At 39.2% G+C, this 24883-nt stretch overlaps 1 protein-coding gene across 2 annotated transcripts in view; it reads right to left on the bottom strand.

Moving 5' to 3' along the window:
* PTPRN2 (protein tyrosine phosphatase receptor type N2) overlaps positions 1-24883 on the bottom strand; it is a 1455485-nt gene that overhangs the window by 54684 nt on the left and 1375918 nt on the right. For both annotated transcript variants that reach the window (XM_073629933.1, XM_073629934.1), the window contains 3 exons: positions 20030-20107; positions 14299-14418; positions 11867-12033 (listed from right to left, as the gene is read on the bottom strand). In XM_073629933.1, the coding sequence (XP_073486034.1) occupies positions 11867-12033; positions 14299-14418; positions 20030-20107 (365 nt within the window). The remainder of the gene's footprint in view (positions 1-11866; positions 12034-14298; positions 14419-20029; positions 20108-24883) is intronic.

The raw sequence follows: 24883 nt of genomic DNA, 5'->3' as shown, positions 1-24883 counted from the left end.
AAAGCTGGTTGTATGGCTGTCATCCTGATCCTCTTCTTTCAAAACACAGAGACATTGTCCCAAAATGGAATTGCACATGCAGAACTGTTGATTTACCCCTGGTCAGTGACTAGGAAATTTAGAACTCAGAGGGTTAGCATAACAGACACACGACTAGCGTTGGCAGTCCCCATATTTCACTCAAGTTCTAATGATTAAATAACAGTAAACAAAAGCAACAAGATTCACTCTACTGAAAGACCAGTATGGATTCTGCTTGGAGTCACTATATGTAGGAATAAGAATAATTTTTTGAACAGGGATATAAAAAAGTTTGCTGCCAGTTCAGTTCAGTCTGAACTAAGTCCACCCAAAACTCCTTAACTCACTGGTAGTTTCTCATGACTTTCAGGCATTCCAGAGTAGAGATCTCTGCTCTGGTGTTCTCAGGTCTACATACCTGCCGTGCCAATGCAGAAAGAGGCCATCACACTCTGCTGGCCTTCAAATGTATTTTAAATGACGCAGACTGAATTTGAAACACCCCTATTGAGGAGTTTAGACACCCAAATACAGAAACAGTGGTGTGGAAATTGTAAAGTTCCTAATAGATATAAGAAGAAGCTGTTGGCATAGCTTACCGGATTGCACCCACAACAAATATCCCATTTGGGTGGACTAAACCTTTAATGACATGGTTCAAAGAAGAATCATTCACATTGTCAAGTCAGATTTTATCTATAAACAGCTTAGACAAAATGATTAAAAAGTGATTTCAGATTGCTTGCTGATGGTCACTGCACTTGGCAAATTGTTCTACTTGATTAAAAAAAAAGGGCACTATTGCTTCTTGCATGTTATCAATGTGGACTTATTAGGGGCCAGTGTTTTTGTAAAGGACCTTTTTGTAAATGCTTCTAACAACCAATCAGGCTAGATTGAATTTCTACAGATTTTTCTCTCAAACTGATGGAATGTTTTTAACAGACACAGGTTTACAACAATAGCAATACAAATAGCTCTTTAGGAAAAGATTCCCTAAATTATTACATTCAGCTATCTTTGAAAAAAATGGATCATATACAGCATACTCTGGAGAACTTCTAAACTTAATGTGGACATTTTCCTCAATTGTTTACACAGGGCTCTGTTAAGAGTCTTCCTGGGATGGAAAATAAAGCGAAACAAAGTGGATTTCCTGAATAAAATGCTGCACTTGGCTGCTCCCAATGCTGTTTGCATAGCCAAAAGCCTAGATAGTTGTAAGTTAATATTAAGTGTAGACTTGCTTTAAGATGAAATTCTCATTTATGACACTTAAGCTGGTGATAGACTAGTAGCATTCCAAATAAACATTCAATGATCTGATAAATGTCATTCTAATGTATTTTAAAATTTTGTTTGCTTTTACATTTGATTTTGGAACAAATGGACGTTACCAAAAGAAAACTACATAGACTGTTTCCACCCTGCTCCTTCCATTTGTCTTGTCAATGCAATCAAAAACAGTTATTGACTTGACCCCACTAAAGATTAGATAATCAAACATTCTTAAAAATTAAAAAATTCAAATTAAATTCTACGATTGTATGGCCAGCTTTAGAGATTTAATTTGTTGATATAAAAAAATTAAAACTGGAATTTAGGAAGCCAGGACAGTTGTTAATAAAGGAGCCAGCATACCTATGATTGTCACAAACATGCAATCGGGTTCAGGATCATTTTTTTTTTTTTCGTTTGCTTTGCCCAAATAATATTTGCAATAGACACAGTTTGCCGTACAGAAATGACTCCTTTAGGAAAGTTGGTCATATTGTGTATAGTACTCAGATTAAATCTTCATCTGAAGATAATTTAAAAAAAAACGGAAACCCTTTGAATAGCACCCCCATCTCTGTTGATGCATAGCTGCATAAATAACTTTGTTAACTGACATGAATTAATGGAAAAGTACTTGTTGTTCAATTTAAAATATTGCCATTGTATAATGTTTACCAGCTGGATATGCAAAGTGGACTATGACAAGAAAATTGCACTTTTTTCACCTTATGCCACAATGACAACCTGTGTTTCTAATTTAGACTTAACACCTTTAAATTGAAATTCAAATATTCTGAAGTCTTATCACTGTGTCAAATTAAATTTAAATAAAAGTAGAGCAAAAATGTAGTTGCCAAAAACACTGTCATCATCTTTACACATTCAATGCATTTATGATGCGACTAAATCATTAAGCAAACTACCAGGTCAATAAGAGTTACTGATGACATCATAGAGGCTGCAAGTATATGAATATGAGAGCATAAAATGGCTTACTCCCTAAAACAAATGTCAAATGAACACCTTTAGTTTTATAACTGACAGTTAAGCCTCGTACACACGATCGGATTTTCCCACGGGAAATGTGTGATTACAGGCTGTTGGTAGAAAATCTGACCGTTTGTATGCTCCATCGAACAATTGTTGGATTTTCCGCAGACAAATGTTGGATAGCAGGCTTTTAAATTTTCCACAGACAAATGTCTGTTGTCTGATTTTCCGAGCGTGTGTACACAAGTCCGTCGGACAAAAGTCCAAATTACAAACACGCATCCTCGGAAGCAAGGATGAGCCAGAAGCAATCGGTCTTATAAACTAGCGTTCGTAATGGAGAATTAACATTCGTGACGTGGCAAATTATGAAATCTCGAAATGCAGCGCACATTCTCTTCTTCTTTAATGGGATAATAATGAAGCTGCTTTGCTGGTGATATTGATGGAGTTATGTCAAACAAATGTTCAAAGGCTTTTTTTTTTCTAGTGATATCAATAATAATATTTGAAAAACGGAAGACCCCCTAACGGGGCTTTACTGCAGCCAATATTGTAATATAATACAATTCAAAATTGGGTGGATAGTCAAGATGTTTTATTGATATAAAAGATACCTAGTACATTCTGACATATAAAAGTCAGGACATGAACTGGAGTATAACGGGAAGCAGTGTACAGTACAATCAGCCACGGGCAACAAAGATATGGTAGCATAAATACTGACGCGTTTCGACCCCAGTGGGTCATCTTCAGAGGATAGGTGTATGACAACTGTAGGGATGTAAACATGCATCAAAAAATCTTTCAAAACAAAACAGAACAAAACAAAACAATATATTTATATATGCATGAACAAATCCATATGTTACAACATTACCAGTCACATTACCAGTTATATATGCATGAACAAATCCATATGTTACAACATTACCAGTCACATTGCTCTTAATGATTGTAGATGGGCAAGGTATGAGGGAGTTGCCCTCTCGTGTGTCTCTAATTATGCACACACTACAATCCCCATTATTCCTCAAGTTTTTTATTTTTGTTCTCGTTGGGCATCGGTCTATACATATATACATACATATTCTGTCACCGTCTATGTTCTTGTTTGTGTCACTCCTGTTGCACGGTCCCTCTTGGGTTTTTCTCTTCAGCTTATCTTTTTTCCCAATCATATTTGTTTCCTCACGGTCTTCCTCCCCTCCCTTTCCTCCCCTCTCTCCCTCTCCCTGTCCCCTCCCCCTTTTTTTTATCCCACCCCCTCCTTCCTTCTTGTACCATTCCTTCCCTTTTATTCCCCATATTACCTCCATATTACCTGCCCCATATTACCTCCACTTTGTTTTTTGTATGCTGTATCTATGGACCTACTTCCAACCCGTACCTGTCAATATCCTTAAAAACCATGGTAATATGATAGTCCCCTTCATTGCCCTAGGGGTAAAACTTCTTGACTTGAACTCCTAATTTAGTACTTTTGTTACCTCATCGCAGGTGCAGTGCATGCCCCTCCTCTCCTCCAAGATCTGGAGGTTATTCAATGTGTGATCCCTCGTAAGGTATGCGTGCTAGATGCCTGCTCTCCAAAAGGACCGACCCACCGTCTGGGTAATTAGAGACACACGAGAGGGCAACTCCCTCATACCTTGGCCGTCTACAATCATTAAGAGCAATGTGACTGGTAATGTTGTAACATATGGATTTGTTCATGCATATATAAATATATTGTTTTGTTTTGTTCTGTTTTGTTTTGAAAGATTTTTTGATGCATGTTTACATCCCTACAGTTGTCATACACCTATCCTCTGAAGATGACCCACTGGGGTCGAAACGCGTCAGATTTCACTATTTAAAATTTATGCTACTATATCTTTGTTGCCCATGGCTGATTGTACTGTACACTGCTTCCCGTTATGGGTAGTGCTTTTTACCAATTTTGTACTCCAGTTCATGTCCTGACTTTTATATGTCAGAATGTACTAGGTATCTTTTATATCAATAAAACATCTTGACTATCCACCAAATTTTGAATTGAATTATATTACAATATTGGCTGCAGTAAAGCCCCGTTAGGGGGTCTTCCGTTTTTCATATGCATCTTTTGGGGTGTGCAGCCATTTTTGTCTGTACTCCTCTGAGTGTCCCTTTTGTTGTTCAATAATAATATTTATTATGCTTTTTTTTTTTATTTGGGCAAGTTACCACAACACCAATATCCCATAATTTTTAAGATCAAAGATACAACTATGTTGGTGTCCCTTGTCAATTTTACATAGTATTTTTTTACATGTAACTGCCTACTGTCATTTGAAGTAAAACACATAGCCAAGTATTATTCTAAACATTTTTTTTATTGTGCATTAAAAAAAGAAAACAAATACAATTAAACATGCTATCTGCCGATAGAACTTAACCAAAAAGTGCATTCTTTGCATTCAAGAATATAGAAAATATACCAAATCAAATCATTATTATTCAACCAAAAAATAAAATAAAAGCCTCATGCATGTGTCCTGCTTCTTAATATAGGGGGTCAACAATGCCAAGAGTTGGTGAAAGCAGGGGTCCGTCATCCGGAGATAATTCCAAAAATCATCTGGATTATTCTCCTGGAGCTCCCGCAGCAAAGGCATATGACATAATTGGTCACGGTTAATAAAGCAACCAATTTTTGGTCCAAGAACTCCTCCTGTTCCTGGACTGGTTTGGGTCAAAGCAATAACTCCAAGGTCAATAATAAATAACATTTTATCTCCTCAGTCTGCAACATGTCTGGTTGATGAACGGCCATTCAGAAACGAACTGAAAAGCACAAAATGAAAAGCGCAAACTGAAAAGCGCGAAATGAAAAGCGCGAAATGAAAAGCGTGAATCAACACTCACCAATCTTCTACTAACATGAAATTAGCAGAAGCATCCCAAAGGGTGGCGCTAAAGAGCTGAAAAGTATGTCACTACATTCGTGTTTGTTGGTCGACAATTCCTTGCCGTTTGTATGCAAGACAAGTTCCTGGCCAACGCCCTTCGGACAAAAGTCAGAGGTTTTGTCTGCGGAAAATCCGATCATGTGTACGAGGCTTTAAATAATCCACCTGTTTAAAGTATCTCTCTGGACAAAACTTTTTTTCTTAGATAGAGTTTGGAAGGGTTAAAACCCCTCTCAGGTTTTATATTCCTGGCTGTGTTCCTCTTCTTTGTTGTTCTGGTGAACGCTGTCATTGAGACAGAAAACTATGGTAAATACAAAATTACACAGTTGTCACCAGAATAAAGAGGGAACATCTTCTAAAGGGCATAGTTCTGCTGACAACTGTATAAAGGGATTTCCACTCATTTTGAAAAGATTTTCACTTCCTGATAGGTCTTCTGGACAGGAAGTGAGTGGAAATATCACCAGTGAAAAACAGAGAGAAACAACATGTTAGGGGCTCTAACCATTTTAATGCCTTATCCTAAATTGAAAAAATAAAACATTTTGGCTATAAATACACTATATGAAATTCAGCTGCCAGTGTATTGTTACAGTGCTATATGGTATCATATAAATTAGTAATTTGGTACAGAAACTAAATGGCAGACTATCACCCACCCCACCATAGCTATTCCTCTCCCATTCCTAACAGTGTAGAATAATGCCCATTCTCTGAGTTATGGAGAGATGGAGGGAAAGAATGATAGGGCAGAAATTTGGCCTTCCCCTTTTTATGCCCTGGAGGAAAAATGGAAACTGACACTACTGAATGCTCCAATAACAAGTGGTTGCTGACCCTCTTGCTTCATTACTTGCAGTGACTGACCCAGAAAAGGTATTGAATTCCATAATTTGCATACTTGCTCTAGGTGAGTTACTCAGAAATCACTAAAGTTTGTGGGACAGCATACCAGTTAGGCAACTAAGAATTTAAGAAAGAGTTTAGTGATGACAGCTCCCATATTTTTCTCACAACAGGATTTTCTTGTAAAATGCATAAACCCAACGCAACCCAAGACTAGTACAAGGTGGAATCTGATTGGCTGCTATAAATCACTGCAGCTCTTTTTCAAACAAGGCCTTTAGCCCAGGTTCACACTGAGCTGTGGGAATTAAGCCGCGCTAGTTCAGCTGAACTCGCACGATTTCACTCCCACACGTCAGTCCCGATTTCGGATGCGATTTCAGAGACATCTGTGCAGATGTCAATGTAAATTGCAGCCCAAAATCGCAAAACGTAGTACAGAAACTACTTTTTGAAATCAGTGCAGCGCCGCAGATGCGGCGTCGCACCGATTAGGAAAGTGCCATTGATGTCAATTGCCGCTGATTTGACTAGCGATTTGACATGAGAAATCGCATGTCAAAACGCTCCAGTGTGAACCATGGCTAAAAGATCATGCTACCTGTAACGCTAACATGTGTGCTAGCTCCTATTGGTCTCTAAATCTGAAATTTTAAGTAGCTTTGGTTTTTGCTTGCCAGCAAATTGAAATGTCCTCTTGCTTCTCCTATGTCTCAAAGACTCCTCCAGTAAGATACACCTTCCAGTTCCCCTCAACTGCCAAAGCCAAATGATGATGTCACACTAGCATGATAGACAAATCATTGTGGAAGGAGGTAGAGATAGAAAAGAATGAAGAAAACTCTAATTACAGAAATCTACAAGAGGTGGCTGGCATATTATTCAACCCACTAGTACCCACAAAACCTGAAATCTTAGTTTTAGGGATAAGAAGGCCTTACAGAGATTCTGCCACTTTGCTCATTTAGGGAAAGTCTCTTTAACTCCCCTCAATCCATTTATACATGTCTCCCCCTCTACTGCATGGCTCCACATAAGCTGCAGCAAATTACCAAGTACTTCTGCATCTGAGGGAGTATTTGACCTCCTCTTTTGGAAACCATGGGGGAGATTTACTAAAACTGGTGCATTCAGAACCTGGTGCAACTGTGCACGGTACCCAATCAGCTTCTAACTACAGCTTGTTCAATTAAGCTTTGACAATAAAACCTGGAAGCTGATTGGTTTCTATGCAGAGCTGCACCAGATTTTGCATTCTCCATTCTTAGTAAATCAACCGCCATGTAATACAGCTTACACAAGGTAAGGACAGTGGAAGAACCAAGCCAGGAGGAGTGTAGGGAAGGTAAGGAGTATTAATGACCCTGAATGAAAAAGTGATAGTGTCTGTTTACAGTTTGTACACATACTACATTCCAGTAATGCACAGCCTTTCATCTAGGAAAGCAAGATGGAGTTCTGTATGATCCTATCAGACTGTAGGACTATTGGATCCCCACTGTTGTGTACACAGGTCCCGTCCTCTGCCTAAAATGTCATGCTGAGACATGAAGGCCCAAAAAAAACTACAAAAGCAACTATCTGCCTAAACCTGTGCTATTTAAGGGTTTACAGGCTTAGAAACACAGGTGCTTCAGCTGACGCTCCCCATTTTCTGTTTCCCATCCAGAATCCAGAGAGGCTAGAGAAGAAAGAATTAATGTTATTGTTATAACTCAGTGACAGCGAGGCCACCTTGCACACAGGCAGATAAATGGATTTCGCTCAGGACCACCGCAAGCGCCAGTGACAGAGGCAGACATTGAACTGATGACCTTGTGCATCAGAGAACAGTTCCTTAACCAATATGTCACATCTCAAAAAGCCTTTTACACTCCACTCAGAATGACAATCCCAGAGACATTAAAGGTCAGCTCTCTCCCTGTGTAACCTCTATTATTTCTGTGATATGATGAGCAGAAGCTGTGCATAAAAGCCCAACACAAAGCGGTAACTGCTGCTGATTATGTGTCAAGTACTGTTCTACACCATAATTATGTGCTTTTATGTACCATTTACAAAGTATGCGTGCTTCATCAACAGGAGTTTCTTCCTCCCCTACGCAAACTTCTCCAAACTGCGCACAGCCAAGCATTTTCTGTGCATGTTAAGAATTTTTTATTATCTGCAAATGATTTTCACAATTTCCTCTGTATGATATAATGTGCAATTAGGCAAGGCATCCTGAGATATTTCAAGCTGCATGGTTTGTAACTAGAACAATTTTCTCACATTACCTTTCCTCCCTCATTCCTTGTTTAGGAGATATAAGCTTCCGTCTTACCCCTTAATCTGTTTATTTATTGTTTAGAACAATAAAAAATTTCCAGTTTCAGTAATGTAATTTAGCACTTTAGTTAATTTCTGAAAACTGCAGGCATATGTATAATAGTAGTCATCATCAGAGAACATTCTGCTTGGCTTATTATTACATATGGCACTAATAGGGGCTGTATCATATGAGCTCCTTCAGGAGCAGGGGTTAATGGAAATTGTTTGATGTACTGTAAAGCACTGCAGAATTCTTTGGTTCTACATAAATAAATAATTACATGATTTAAATTAATTAAATATTTTGCAAACCAAGCCAAGACTTTTTTTTTAAGTTTTAGATACAATAAGGAAGACTTAAAACTGCTGTCAGATAATTGCTTGCTGTCTGTGTCCCCTTATGCCCCGTACACACGAACGGATTTTCTGTCGGAAAAATCTTGGATGTTTTTTTCCGACGGAATTCCGCTCAAGCTTGGCTTGCATACACACGGTCACACAAAAGTTCGCTGAATTTTCGACCGTCAAGAACGCGGTGACGTACAACATTACGACGAGCCGAGAAAATGAATTTCAATGCTTCCAAGCATGCATCGAATTGTTTCCGAGCATGCGTAGAAATTTTGCGCATCAGAATTGGTACAGATGATCGGAATTTCCAATCAAAACTTTTTTCAACCAAAAAATTGAGAACCTGCTTTCAATCTTTTGCTGGTGGAAATTCGGCCAGCAAAAGTCCGATGGAGCATACACACGGTCGCATTTTCCAACCAAAAGCTCTCATGGGTCTTTTGCTGGCTGAATTTCCGATCGTGTGTACGCGGCATAAGGAAGATTTCCCTTCTTCTTCCATTGCAGAGATGCAACAAGAAGTGAAAGGGAAACCCCTAAAAAGTGAGGGGATATTCTCTCTTAGACACTTGTCACCAGAACCAGTGTCCCCCTTAGAAGATTTCCGCATTACTTTTGTTTAAGAGACAGCTGTAAAATTGTGGATTTCCCATCGCTTATAGGAACAGTTTTGGCTACTATGCAGAGCCTACTGGATATAAACTACATATAGCAGTTGCTGGTCTAAAGGAGACTGTTCAAATATTTAATTATGCAATCGGACTATATTATGAGTGGACAATTTAAGAGCAATAAAAACCTCTCAATAACCCCAATATATGTTATAATAGAACTCCAGCCACAAATATTTTCAAGTTCTGGAAGGCATGGGGAAAAGATAGAAACATTTTTTGTTGCCTGTGTCCAACTGGAAAGACTTACTCTAAGTATCCATCCTACTGACCATTGCTAATTAGGCATAAAGCGAGAAACAATTCAAAATATAATGAACACCTAATGGGGAGGGGATACCAGTTCTAGTGACAACTGTAATTTCAGGAAGCTCTTACTTCCTGTTATGTCTCAGGGACAGGAAGTAGGAATATATAAAAACTTTATTAATGGGGATGTAGTCAGTTCAGAAAACTGTGTCTAATGGGCCAATCCCAACTATTCAAAACTAAATTTAAAAAAGAGTAGGACTTTAAGCTACCTATAGATTATGACGATCATTGCCTGATTCAGCTATTTTTAAAGAACACGGGTCATTACATGAATGGGTGCCCTTAACCTCTGGTGAGCCAGTTTTAGTCCACATGTCAGGTCACATTTTCCTAGCTGAAGGTTACCCTGAAACAACACTGGTGCTAGAGTTGTCTGCTGAGAGCATATACAGTACATACACAAATGTGCATGTGTTAAACCTGATTTTTTGGCACTTCATAAAGAAACACCTATAAAGATGAGAGATGAGAAGTACTCAAATATCAGATTTAGCAGTGGCTAAGCTAGCCTGACTCAAGTTTCTCATATTTAACAACACGTGTACGCAGTTATTTGTCATATATAGAGAGTTAGAATGTACATGCAAATCTCACCTCCATCCTGTGCTATTGCTTGCTTTGTTTCAAACATTTAAAAATACAATCTATGTGGTGGTATAGAAACTGTTTACTAATTTACTGTTTGGAATACATTTGTCCCTTACATTTTAAATTTACCTAAATTACAGCATGCACAAAAATTCAAATCAATCATGAATACCTTAGGCCCCTTTCACACAGGTGATCCGATCAGGTCTGCCTGTCAGGTGGACCTGATCGGATGGTCTATGTATTCGTATGGAATGGCGGTGTAAACGGACTTGTGTCTGTTTACACCCTCCTACCTCCTTGATCCAGGTCGTTAAAGAAAGGCAGAAGGATGGTCTATGTATTCCTATGGACTGGCAGGTGTAAACGGACTTGTGTCTGTTTACACCCTCCTACCTCCTTGATCCAGGTTGTTAAAGAAAGGCAGAAGGGGATCTATTCCCCTCTGTCTAGGTGGATCAGATCAGAGGGCAATCGGGTGTAAATGAATAGCTGGTCTGTTTACACCCGACCGCCCATAGAACACAGGAGGCTGTGTCCGTGTCCACTCTGCATAAACAGAGCAGACATCATCCGCCCACTCTGCTGTGCTCAGCAGGGCTTCAGCGGACAGATCCCCTGCAAAGCACAGCGGATTCCACCCCATGTGAAAGGGGCCTTAAAGCATAAAATGTAAAGGTCCACTTGTTACTTGTCCCTTCCTTTTATAAAAATTGCTGCACAATAGTAGTGAAAAATGTAATTGTAAGGAAAAAAGTTAGAGCAAATACTTATCTAACCCTTATCTTCTGCATTGCAGGGCATGATGTTGCCACCCTTCCATCGAGATTCCCTAGGAACTTACAGACACTACAGCCTGGAAGACACTGCAGCCCAAATGCAACAACATCTTTTCACTTTTGTCTAGGTGTCGTGGACAGAAGATGGAGTTACGTATATATTCGTCTATCTTATTCTTTATTCTTTTTCACCTAACAGGTATATTTTTACCCTTATCATATATGAGGATTCTAACAAGGAGAAGGGGTTCCAACCTAATAAGCAGATCATGCATTTTACTTCAAGGTCTGCTTTAGGAATATCTTTTGTGATTGTTTTGTGTATATATGTTTTATACATGAGTTTTCGTATATAAACTCATATATTTACTGTTCATGTACAGTCTCACCTTCCACTATTATCATGTTATGTAATGAAAAAGAAAACTTATCCATACCTACTGTACAGTGGGCTGTAACACACATGATTTTTGCAGGACCTTTTTTAATGCACTGAGGTGCCTTGACAGCCCATTCAAAATGAAAAACACAATGTGCACTAAAACACATGCGCTACAGTGCACTGCTTAATGGTGTGAAAGGAGTTTAAAAAGAACTGCACAACAATTAAAATTGTGTTGCATTTTCCTAAAACTTATTATGCAAAATAAATATAATGATTAAGATATTTAAAAGGAAACTCTAGCCAGGTACAAGTTGAGTTTAAAATGTCAAGATTAGAAATGCCTTACTGCACGACTGATTCAGTGACAGTCACAAGAAGTTGTGAGCGTAAAATGAGTACCTGCGGAAGTCTAACAGCGAGCGGGTTGAAGCCGGAACGCCATGGTCATTCCAGTTGAGGAAGTTAAACTGGGTGACAGTGCGAGTTTCGTTAGTCTGTAGATTTTTCAGATAGAAGCTTCTGACAAGAAAATCCTCACACCAGATATGCTCAGAGACAAGATTTACCTGGAGACGGAAGGAAGGCGTAGGGCACAACTTAAGTACTTTACTGAACATCTGCTTCAAATTGTTTTACAAAAACCTGGCATCTATAGAGGGTTCGACACCTGGCACACTCATACCACATCCATGTTAATCAAAATGAAGGGGATTATTTATAGTCGCATACAAGCCACTACTGCACAGTCAAGGCACTGCTCACAAACAACTTCCACTTGTCTCATTTCCTATCTGCTCTGAGGCTCTTATCTTAATAGAAACTTTGAAAGATGATGAGTGAAAAAGAAAAAGAGTGTGGATAGAGAAAGAGAGGAGAATTATAAACAGAGAGGGGGATGGTAGAGAAAGGTTGAAGAGGAGACAGACAGCGAGAAAGGGCAGAGAGAAGAGAGAGAGAGAGACAAAGGGCAGAAAGGAAAGAGAGTGAGAAAGAGAAGAGATTGAGAAAGACAGGAAGCGAGAATGAGAAAAGATAATTCTTTATCTACATCTCTTCCCTGGGTCAGCTGAGAGTCCCTACTGCTTCCAATTTCTATTTCTATGTTGATGACACCAAATCTATCTCTCTACTCACCTTGTCAGTTTCCTCAAGTAACACAAATTTACTAACCTACATATAAGCGTGAATGTCACTCTACATCCTTTCCAAAGCTGAGCAATAATATTTATTCCCCCCTGTGCCCCCTCCCCTGACTTCTCTACAGAGACCAATGGCACAACTATCAGTCCCTCGCATCATGCCAGGGTGCTTGATGTAATCCTGGACTCTGTCCTAATCTTACTGCCCTAACCTCCATAACATCTTCAAATTATGCGCCTTCTCAGCCAAGGACACCACAAAGCTACTAACATACTTCCTTGTTATCTCTCTCCTCTACTATTGCTACACTTCCCTCATTGGCATACCTTTACCTAGGCTACTCCCCTTCAGTCTATCACAAATGCTGCTGTCAGACTCATCCAACTTAGCAACCTATCAGTGTCCACCACCTATCTGCCAATCCCTTCACTGGCTTTGGCTCGCCCAACAAAAAAATTCAAAACACAAATAAAAACATAAAAAGGCATCTACAAGTGTGTACTGAGCTACATCACCAGTCCAAAACCAAAATATCACCAAAACTGTCCTCTTCACTTCTGCCAAGATCTTTTTCTCATTAGCCCCATGTCCAGCTATCTCTTACTCTGTCTATCTTTAAGTGATCCCTGAAAACTCATCCCTTCAGAAAGGCCTATCCTACTTCCACCTAAAAACCTGTCGTTTTACTTTCTCCATCAGCTTATCCATCATAGTTATCACCTTTTGCATGATATGACCCTCCCTTTTAGATTGTAAGCTTTCACAGGCAGGGCCCTATGAACCCTCTTGTATTGAACTGTATCGTAACCCGCTGTCTCCATCTATTTTGCAAACTACTGTGCAAACAGTTGGCTCTATATAAATCCTGCATCATAATAATAATAATAAGAGGAAGAAGATAGATAGGAGAGGGAGAGGAAGAGAGAGAAAGCAGAGAGCCGAAAGGAAAGTGTGTTAGGAGCAAAAAGGAGGAAATAGTAAGAGATCTCAGATAAATGGAAGGAAAAGAGAAGGAATAGAGAAAGGGAAGGAAAAAGAGAATGAAATGTGGATATACAGTAGATAGAGAGAAAGGGGGAAGGATGGGGACAGTAAGAGAGGGAAGCTTGAGTGTTATATGGAGGGAGAAAAGGGGAGAGAGGAGAAGGAAAACTGAAGATGATAGGAGCAGAAAGGTCAGGAGAGAAAAAAGGGAAGGGGAAAGAGAGAGAGAGAGAGAAAAACAGAGAAGGAAAAGAGAGAGAGAAATAAAGCCTAATCATTAGAAATTCAATATTCATGTTATGAGAATTTGCTAATTTTGTAATATGCATGAATAACAATAAGTAGCTGCATGCAGTTTTGTCTAATCTGCAGAGAACCATAACCTGTATGACTCATGAGTACTTGTGTTCCTGAATTATATAATTTTCAATAGAGCATACCAACCTGAATACTCAGACGTCATCAGAACAATGCAGGGTCAGTGTCAGAGCATGAGGTAGCAGAGGATCAGTTAAGTAAAAGTGCTTTTACATTCCCATATAATAAGTGATCAGTCACCCCACATACCCCCGCTGGAAGGGAGAATTTTCAAAGTTTCTGGAGCTGGGTTTTAAATATTCACTTTGGGTGGACTGATCCTTCGATCCTGAAAAAAAATGTATTGTCAAACAAAATCTATTATTAACATATAAAAGTAAGAGGTATACCTCGTAGATATGGTAGAGGTTTGAGCCTTCATCTGGCCAGTAGTGGTAGCACTGCTTGACTCCATTCTCCGCCAGTGATGTCAGCATCACGATTACTACACAGCCATTCTCCCATACCATCTGCAGACAAAAGAGAGACACACTGTGGTCACACTGCAAACGTTTAATTACTGTGTGACATATGTAATTACAGCACTCAGACACACAATCAAAACTCATTCCATTCAGTGCAAATTCAAATTTCATTTTCATTAAACACTTTTTCTCTGCAGCTGCTTCCAAATCCCCAAGTACCCAAGCGAAACACAGCATTCAGAAAATAGATGATTTAAATATGTTCTCTTTGTAGAAATTGCATGTGTGAAAAGAAGGCAAATGCCAAAGGGTTTGGGGTCTTGCTATGCTTTAATAAAGGGCAGAATGAAGCAATAGGTTAGTGAAAATAAACAGATACAGTAAAACCTTGGATTGCGAGAATAATTTGCTCCGGAAACTTGCTTGTAATCCAAAACACTCGTATATCAAAGCGAATTTCCATATAACAAGATGATAGCAATGTGATAGGTTGTGTAATCATGAAATTTCTATCCACAAATGGAAGCCTCCACAAGGGGATTAGAAGAAAAATCCAGCAGGAGCTACAGAATATAAAAGAGAAAAGGGGAACCTCTAAGTGTAGCAATATGGTTACATTTAATGAAGGTACAACAAGAGGCACATCCAAGTATGCAGGCATTCAGGGTAAAGCTGTGCACATAGACCATCCCTCCGCACCGCCGGCTCTCACCGCTGTCAGTCTGCAATCGTGACCGGGAAGACTATCCTACAGTAGAGCGATCTGAAAGTGAGGCTTGAAGCGCTCATGGAGTGCAGCGTGGAAGGAATGGGGAAATAAAGGGGAGGCCATATTTGGCCGTCCTTTCCTCATGGGATTGTGGCATCGGCATTTAGGAAGGTATAAAAGGTCTTTTAGGTAAATTTAAATTTGATAGGTTGTTTAGGGTCAGGTGATTCAAAAGGTTATAGATTTTAATAGACTATTAGGGATTGGGCAGTTAAGGTCAGGTGTCATAGAAGAATCTAGAAGGTTAGCTAGTAGAGCAATGATTGGGCGATTTAAGTCAGGTGTTTTAGAAGGTTCTGGAAGGTCAAGAGGTCAGTTAGGATTGGTCAGTAAAGGTCATATGACCTTTAGAATATTCCAGAAGGTATCCTATAGCCTATTTAAGGGATATTTCTATTCAGGATTTTGCCAGACGACAGAGAAATTACAGCGCAAAGAGCTCCCCGCCCTAACCCCCCCCCCCCGTCGCGGCCAAAGATTTATGTGGTGGCTCCCTTTGGTGAACAATCAAAGGGGAGATTTAAGAAAAAGAGTTGATGATAAATGCTGAGTCAGCTCGAGTCTCAGTGGCTGGGTTGAGTATGGTTTATTGTTAAAATAAAGTTTGGTTGAGAATATGCTTTATGAGAATGGATTTGATGTTATAAATAAATTTGGTTTGGTATTAAAAAATAAAAATAAAACCAATAAATCAGGCCGTGGCCAATTATATCCAATAATAATAGAATAAAGAAGTATTATTATAATGAAATGGGTGTATTGTCTATTTATTTATTTTGCTATGCATGTTTGTGAATTTGCATGATGCCTACTATCCCATGACATTGATGGCGGTGCGGAGGATGGTCTATGTGGACAGCTTTACCCCAGATGCCTTCATACTTAAAAGTACCTGTTTTAATCATCAACCATGTCAGTTGCTAAATGTTGTACCTTCATTAAATGTAACCATATTGCTTCACGTAGAGGCACCTCTCTTCTCTTTTATACTCAGTTGTGACATGACGCTACTCGTATATAAAGACATTACTCATTTATCAAGTCAAAATTTATAAAAAAATGTTGCTGTCTTGCAAAACACTTGCAAACCAAGTTACTCTCAATCCAAGGTTTTACTGTATACTAGTAAATATATATTAAGGTTTCTCCCATGGAAAACTATGTCTCATTTAAAGTGTATCTAAACCCAAGAACAAAAATGTAGATTAGTACAGCCTGCCGGTCTTTAGATGTGGTGGCTTCACTATGTTTCTTATTTTGGTATTTTTTCCTATATTTATACCTGGTGATCTTGTCACACAGTTGCTGTCCCAAGGTACTTGATCCTAATTTGAACTGCAGAACACCCTTCTCCACATCTCCATAACACAGTGGAAGCATTCTGTAGTACAGCAGGGAGAACTGGGCTCATAACACTGCTTGAGATTTCAGTGCAAAAAGAGCACAGGGAGTTAAAATGTTTGTTACCCCAGCATTTTATATTTCTGATATGTGGCTGTACCAAGTACCATGTACCTATATAAAAAGAACTATCATGTTCTCTTTGTATTGCTTCCTTTATGTGAAATCCCTGGAGTTCCTGCCAGCCCATCTGCTTTCCTATTAAAAACTTACCACACTAAGCAGGAGAACACACCGTGGTCAGTTCTCTAGCTATTCTGGGAACTCAGCCTGATCTCCTCCAATGATCAGACTTATCCTGATAATTTACACTCACTTTAAAGATAACTGGATTTCTGGCAGTATCAACCATTTTGGCTCAAGAAAAAGGGCACAAAATAAGTTCATTATTAGGAATTACAAACACGTTAAGCCATTTTTAAAAAATGTTACTCCTATAAATATTATGGAACTGCTGCTTTGTTACTAACTGATATCACCCATTTACTTTTCTGCAATGTGCTCAAAGCAGAACTAAACCTTACAGCCGAGGAAGCTGCCATCTTAGCCTCTGTTTGATCTGCAGTTGCCATGGTGCTGCACATACGATCAGCTACACCAGTCATTTAATGGCTTGACCATTCTGTTTAGAGCACAAGTGACTGTTACAGTTATAATAGCACAACATATCATAGCATGCCTTGAATGTAACTGTTTTGGGAAACTGTTAAATCGATGGGTTTAATTCTGCTTAAAGGATCACACATACATTGTGTGCTCCATATTTACATTATTTATTTATTTATTCTTTTGTTTAAACTGAAAATATTATTGTATTGTTTAAACTAAAATATACTAAAATACTAAACTGTCCAAAAAGGTGCAGTTTTTAAACTTAAATAGCATGGTTAGTAGTTTTGTAAATTTTTTTCTTTCTTTTTCAGGGCACAAAAAACGAATTAAAATGTTTTTTTTTTTTTTTTTTTAAATAACATACTGTGAACAAATAATTCATTTTGCATTTTCAGGAAGTAGGTGGAGCCTTAGGCTATGCTTTACATGTTTCCGGCTGACTCTGGCTGCCCTGCTGAATAAAGTGCTGCTGTTTACTGAGCCCAATAGCTGAAGCTCATATTTACATACAAAACGGAATTACTTAGAACAGAATTTTTAATTAGAGAAGGACAGTCAGGAAAGTAAAAGCTTCTGCTGAGTCCTCTCTTTTGAAAATTCATAATATACTGTGCCAGCAGTAGCAAAGTTGGACCCTCAATTAAGTATTTACTAATATGAACTTTAAAAAAAGTTATATAACATCATTTTTAAATGTTATAAAACAAAACTGTAATATAAAAATAAAACTGACAAACTATCACTGTTTTCCTTTAATTTTCCTCCTGAATAACCCCCAATCGCGTTATCAAGTTTTAACGCTTCTGTATGGATCACTAAGGTGCTCATTATACAGTTGGAAGCCAAATGTATGAATGGGGGGGGGTTATGTAACGTTTCTCTCTCCAAACTGGAATTAGTATACAGGATAGCCCCAGGTTTAAGCACTTATGGGTAGGAGGTTTTTCAAGGCAAATTAAAAATCTGCTACTGGGTATTTGGGCAGTTTAATGTACATGCACTAAGAAAAGGTTCACAGAAGATTTCTAATTTCTATTCTCAATCCACCTTCCCCACTAAAAGGACATTTGTGATATGAATCCTCTAAACGCTATGTAAATTCAGTTGTCTTATATTACATAATAGACTTCATGGGATGCATTGATTGTGTTTACAGTCCTGCGTTGTTCTACATTGTACTATGAGCTCCCCAGGAATTGTGTTTTTCCACAGTATCACATATTCTATGGTGAGAATTAGAACTATCATTTGTACTTGTCAGTGCTCACAACACTTTATTCTGTGTTCGCTATGAATATTTTTTCTACAAAGAGGAAATTAAATGTAAAAGCACTAAAAAAATGTGCAGAAATTGTAAGAATGATTTAACCTGTACATATACAGTTTATCCTAATTTCATTAGCATACTTTATTTCTTTTATTGGACCCTGTGGCAATAATTATTACAAAGCTTCTGATTTTCAGTGAATAATAAACATAATTTTTTTTAGTATGCAAAATTTTATGAAAACGTTAATGTGAATCTATCGTGCCAGACAAAATCATGATGTTGCATTGCACATCGCAGAAATCACTCTTGCTGTTTAAATTTAGTCATTGCTATGTAATCAGAAGTTCAAAAAAAGGGTTTTAGTGCCTTTCACTTAAAGAGACCCTGTCGGGTACCTACAGCTTTAAAAGCCTTCCATGACTGCAGTGCTGGAAAAGAAGAGAGGGAGGAGTAATGGACTGCTGGAGCCGTGATTATATCCTGTCTTCTACAGCAGAGGAGTAAAGCTTTCAATGCTGTAGAAACTTGTCATGGTCTCTTTAAAGCAAAAGTATATCAATAATTTAAACATAAAGCTATATTAACTTTGTGTTAAAAAAAACCCCATAAAGCTATATTAACAAATGATGAATTGAATAAGAGCAATAAAAGGACTGAAGTACTTCCTTTTGGTAAATACATCTCCAATTTATGCTCCCTCCAGGGAAGGCCATATGTCTAAAAGCCTATTTGGTCAGGTGATCTCTGCTGTAGGTGTAAAGCGAAGTCCAGAACCTCCAATCTTTCCCTTCAGTAGTGATCATCTGACCAAGTGCCTAGTCATTTAGGCTTGTGCCAATACTGGAAGGAACCTGAAAGGGCATTTTCTCTAAGACAGGTATTTAAGTCCTTCTTCATTGCTTATGTATCACCATAAAACTTAAAATAATTGTAAAGCAAATTTGTGGTGAGGCTGTGGACAATCAAGTTTTTACATACTCCTAATAGGTAGTAAATTAGCTTTAAAAACAAGCCCTGATTGACCTCTGTAGCTGGGAGTACTGTGGAGCAATCCATCCTTTAAAATTCCTAGCAGGAGCACAGAAGTCATCAAAGTATCCAGGCAGCTCAGCTCATCCTGATCCCTCTCCCAGCTTCAGTTCTGTTTCTACATTAGGATTTAGAAGGATGGAAAGTTTCTGAGTCTCTGTTGGGCTACAGTTACAGAGGTCAGGGAGAGCTTGTCATAAAGTGAATTTATTGCTTGTTAAGAATATTGAAATACTTGAATGCTCATAATCTGAGCAAATCGCTTTAAGATAACATTTATGTCGGGGGTTGGTTCAGATCTGACAATATTGCAGACCACTGCTACATGGAGTGGGTTTTATGGACATTGTCTATTTCTGTCTGGACAATAAAGACAATTTCTCACCATATCTTTGCCTAGGGAGAATTTTTTATTAGATTGCAACATTAATTCCAACACTGTCAGACTCATAGAAAATATATTTCTTTGTTCAATTGCTGGAATGATGCATACCCAAGCATTATTTTATAGGAGAAAGCACTTTCTCAGAAGACTATAGATTTTATATGAAAACAGTTAATTCACTTTTTTTTACCTGCCAAAAATCAGCCACAGTAGCAGGAAGAGGTCCTTGAGAAGCAATATAAGCTGGATTTCGTGGGTCATGATCCATCTATAAAGAAACATAAACATTGCACTGTTAATAAGGCAATCACTAATTGTGGGACTGTTACATGACAAGTGGCAGACAGAATTTGCAGCTCTTATCTGAAACCTTATAGCATTTGTAAAACCGGGTACTAATTAGGCACAGGCCAGCATGGAAGCTGGCAGCATTTTCAGATCTCAGCCTATGCGATTTGTCACGGCAATGTGACAGATTATGATCGCTGATTACCGTTGTGGTTAAAGAATGAATGATACAAAGTGTAAATTTACAAAAGTTGATTGCAGAGACTCAAAAAAATCAATCTTTTAAACGTTAAGCTTTCTCCCCCCCCTAAATTTTCAGCCTGCAGCCTCTCGCTGGCAAATAAGGAGGTTAGGAGGTGGAAGTAGACTTAAAATATTTGTGAAAACAGGTCTGTGAAACCATATAGTTAGACTGAAAATAACATTTAGAAACTATAAAAGTTCTTACCTTAAAAAAGAAAACCACCTAATTTTCATACTTTATATGCTGACCACATGTCCACACCAGCTTCCTTGCTATAACGACATGGTGGGGGGGGGGCATGTCCCTATAGCAAGGGAGCAGCAGAACACTATGTCACACGTCACACACAGCGGGGAAGCAAGTTTCGTTTTTGTGTGTACTTCTCATTTACAGGCAGGGGGCACAGCGGCCATATTGTCTACGGGAGATACAGGCATGCTGTGTGCCAGCACAACGCTCTAAGGGGTTGATTTACTAAAGGCCAATAGACTGTGCACTTTGGAAAGTGCAATTGCACTCTGCAAGTGCAGTTGCTCCAGAGCTTAGTAAATGAGGTAAAGCTTCACTTTGCAAAGAATACCCAATCACATGCAAGGAAAATAAAAAAACAGCATTTTTGCTTGCACATGATTGGTTGATGAAAGTCAGCAGAACTTCTGCTCATTTACTAAACTCTGGAGCAACTGCTCTTGCCGTGTGCAACTGCACTTTCCAAAGTGCACAGTCTTTTTGCCTTTAGTAAAATAAACCCCTATGTTTTCATGAAGGAGGCTTTGATAGAAAAACTGACTATGCCAGCACAGAGCTTCCTCCATGCTTGGCATGGTCAGATTGCAAAAGCAAAGAAAGGGGAATAGCAGGACCAGCAGCTATTTTTCATAATCTGATGAAATCAACAGATAACAGATTACTATCACAGCTATCCACATGGACAAACACACACAGACAAAAAAATACATTTTAGGGTAATATATACTTTTTTGGATAAAAGGTAAGATTTGCACTGGCTTTCAGCTGCCTATATCTCTGTATTTCATGATCGCACTAACCAGTTTTGCCAACTGTCATTATTTTTACTGGCAGCCAGTAAAAAACGGGCACTTTTCTCCTGCCAGTAAATGTTGGTGACAGGAAAAGGTTGCCAGTTAAAAATATGTCTGTTAGAGCCCTTTCACACTGAGCCGCCCTAGGCGTCGGTGGTAAAACACTGCTATTTCTAGCAGCGATTTACCGTAGTTTTTGTGGCGCTATTCGGCCGCTAGCGGGGCCCTTTTAACCCCCGCTAGCGGACAAAAAAGGGTTAAAACTGCCTGCAAAGCACTGCTACAGCGATTTCAATGGACAGGGACACTTTAGGAGCGGTGAGTTCACCGCTCCTAAAGCGCTCCAAAGAAGCTGCTGGCAGGACTTTTTCTGACGCCCTGCCAGCGCATCGCTCCAGTGTGAAAGCCCTCGGGCACTTTGCAGGCGCTATTTTTAACGCTATAGCGCCTGCAATGTGCCTCAGTGTGAAAGGGGTCTTACACTCAGCATGCGCAGTTCTGGTCCAGATCCAGCCGAGACCATCCGAGTGCCTGCTACAGTGTTTTTGGGTGGTGCCGGCAGGGGGCTGGTTTGGTGGAGGTGGTGCCTGAGCGTGATGTCACGGTGCAAAGGAAGCTGAGTTAAGCTGGCAGAATCTTGTGTGTGGGTCTGCGGGTTGGGAGCAAGGCAAGCCGGGACTGTCAATGATGTTTGGACTGGAGTGGACTGAAGGAACCACCTGGCATGGAGAGAGACTGTCACCGTGACTCAGGAGGGGACATGTCATGTCAGTGAGGTGTCATCATTATCTGTGCTGCTGCACACTGCTATCAGTGTCCATGAGCTTGATACTTACTTACGATATCGAAAATAAAATAAGAAATATGTTTTGTGCCTTAATATCTACCTTAAAGCACATTGCTAATTGTATATTGTACTTGGTTGTTGCCTAAATACTGAAATTTGGAATTAAAACGGTAATTTAGTAATGTATGGAAATGCCAGTAAAAACTTGGCGGTGCCAGTAATTTTGTGTGTCATGTCAGTATATTTCAATCTGGTAGGTTGGCAACACTGATACTGGCTCCCTAACCTCTGTGAATGCATTTTTTAATGACATGCTTGGTTTGAATTGCCCAGATTTGTCACAGGTTCACTTTAATGTGGAGCAGACATATTTCATCTTGGACAGCGCTGCTTAACTGTGAGCCCTACGATCCAAAATAGTGAGTCTCTTCATATAAGCACTTTTGTTACTAGTTCTGTGATTACACATCTAGTTCTATGTGTGTAACATTTTCATCTATTGCCACTTTCATGCTAGTTTCAGATTTTGATTATTTTGATAGTAATAAAAAAAACTATTGTAGAGCTACAAGTATGTCATGTCTGGTGACATTACATTACATTTTGTGCCTATCATATTATTGGGTGTCACCCCACAGATATAAGTTCGGCTCTCAGCTGAAAGAGCCTTTCTAATTTATTCAGCAATTCAAATGATATACCGTTATGCTTTACCACGAGCGTCAATATATCTAGAAACAATGATGTTATAGTGAAGCCTGTTTTTTCTTCCCTGGCATAAGATTACAATTTGTATTTTCCATACATACATAGATATTCACTCATAGCTGACACATTATGTACTGGGAGTTGTGGCCTTGAAGTATACTTACATATAAATCTATGTAAGCACAGTTAAGGAAGAACCCTGGTCTAAAAAAAACAAAACTGCTGTGAATTCTAATGGTAAAGATGTTTAAATCTGCAGATATAACAATTTCTTCTCTGGTTTTTGAAGTTAGAAATGGGTTTCCAGTTTGAAATTTAGCTGTTCACCTAATCCCAACATGCAGGACCATTTGATGTCTTGTATTATAATCAGTTCAAATTTGAAGTTGGACTCCTGGCTATATGAGAGATTTAGGCGATCAGTGGGACTTTGATGTGATGTCGATGGATGGGCACATGCCAGAACTAGATAAAGGGATTCAAAGTCACCAGACTTACAGATAAATATCTATCACGGATTTATTGTCAAAGGAGCATCACAGAAGAATCTCAGAAGACATAACAGTTCCCATGCCACCTAAAAGAGAAGTATGGGAATCATTTTTTATTTTTAATCATACTTACCTAGGTGGATGCAGCATTGGTCTGATGCTGCATCTGTCCCCCACCGTCTCTAACACTGAGAACCAAATGATCAAACACCGCCGATCACTCAGTTCTCAGAGCTCCCTGAGCAGAGTATTGGTGACTGCCAGTCAGCCGCTCTCTGCTCTGCCCCCTCCCACGCTCACTGGAGCGCTGGGCTGTGGATGGCGGGGGGCAGGAGCGGCCAGCTCAGGCTCTCAGCGACTCAATGAGATACTGAGCTGGGTGCCAGTCCAGGCATGTGGGCAGATCCCAACTTTATTGTCGTGATCTTGCCTGAGCCTGGACCAGCTATGTGATGTCAGCTGAAAACGCGTCACAGGAGTGCAGAACAAGGTGCACTCCTATGATCCACAGGAGAAGTACAGCCAAACAAGCTTTGGCTGTTCTTCTCCTTTAAGAAGGGGACCCTACGAGGGCCCAAGATGTTGCCATTCTTCTGACTTATGTGATGCTGCTTTCACAATAAGTCTGTGGTATGCATTTATTTGGAGCACCAATGACCCCCACCCCTCATAGGTCAAACATGCTGAGAAGGAAAGGCCACCCAATTTTTTCAAACATGCAGCAGTTTGCAGTTGTTTTTTTATTTTTATATTATTATTATAGAAAGTAAGTAGTTGTTTCTTTTTCAATATTACAGACAGCTCTTTTAACGCCATTGGTTAGTTATTTCAGAGTGCTTAGAGAAGACCATATCTAACCCCCAGCTTTATTGTTATCCACGCCACCAGCTAGCTATTTAAGCAAATAGCATAATTTAACATTTCTGTATTAACAAGAAAATGAAGTACAAGGTACTATTTAGCTAAGTTTTTTTTAATGTTTGCACTTTGTTGACAAAACTTACGCAAAGGCTGATAATACATTGGCGTTTCTGAAGATAGCAACAAATAGCCTGTGGCAGGATCGCTACAAAGGCTGGCCGTGTGTCCCTATGGAATCGTTCTACAGCCAAATGCAGCGAGTTGCTGCTCTGTCCCTGGCCCAAACACTCTTGAGTCTCGATCGCTAGCAATGGGAGCAATATCTTGCTGCCTCAGCTACAGAGAGAGCAATTCCATAGAGACAAACAGGCAGCTTCTTAATGCTCCTGCCACTGGCGATTTTGACAAATTGTTAGTGGGCAGAATTGCTAGTGCCAGAATTGCCCAAGTGTCATCAGACAAAAGCTATTGTATTTCTTTGTACACTGCAAACCAATACAGGAATAGTCACAATTTCTAAAAGATGAATAATACAAAACATGACATCATGACAGCCATTCCATTATCTAATATGTACATTTTTTGGAAAACAAAAAAGCATTGTATTCATTCTCAATGTTAC

This window comes from Aquarana catesbeiana, linkage group LG05 (assembly GCF_042186555.1).
Source record: "Aquarana catesbeiana isolate 2022-GZ linkage group LG05, ASM4218655v1, whole genome shotgun sequence".
Classification (NCBI taxonomy): Eukaryota; Metazoa; Chordata; class Amphibia; order Anura; family Ranidae; genus Aquarana; species Aquarana catesbeiana.
This window is presented reverse-complemented; position numbering and strand designations above follow the sequence as displayed.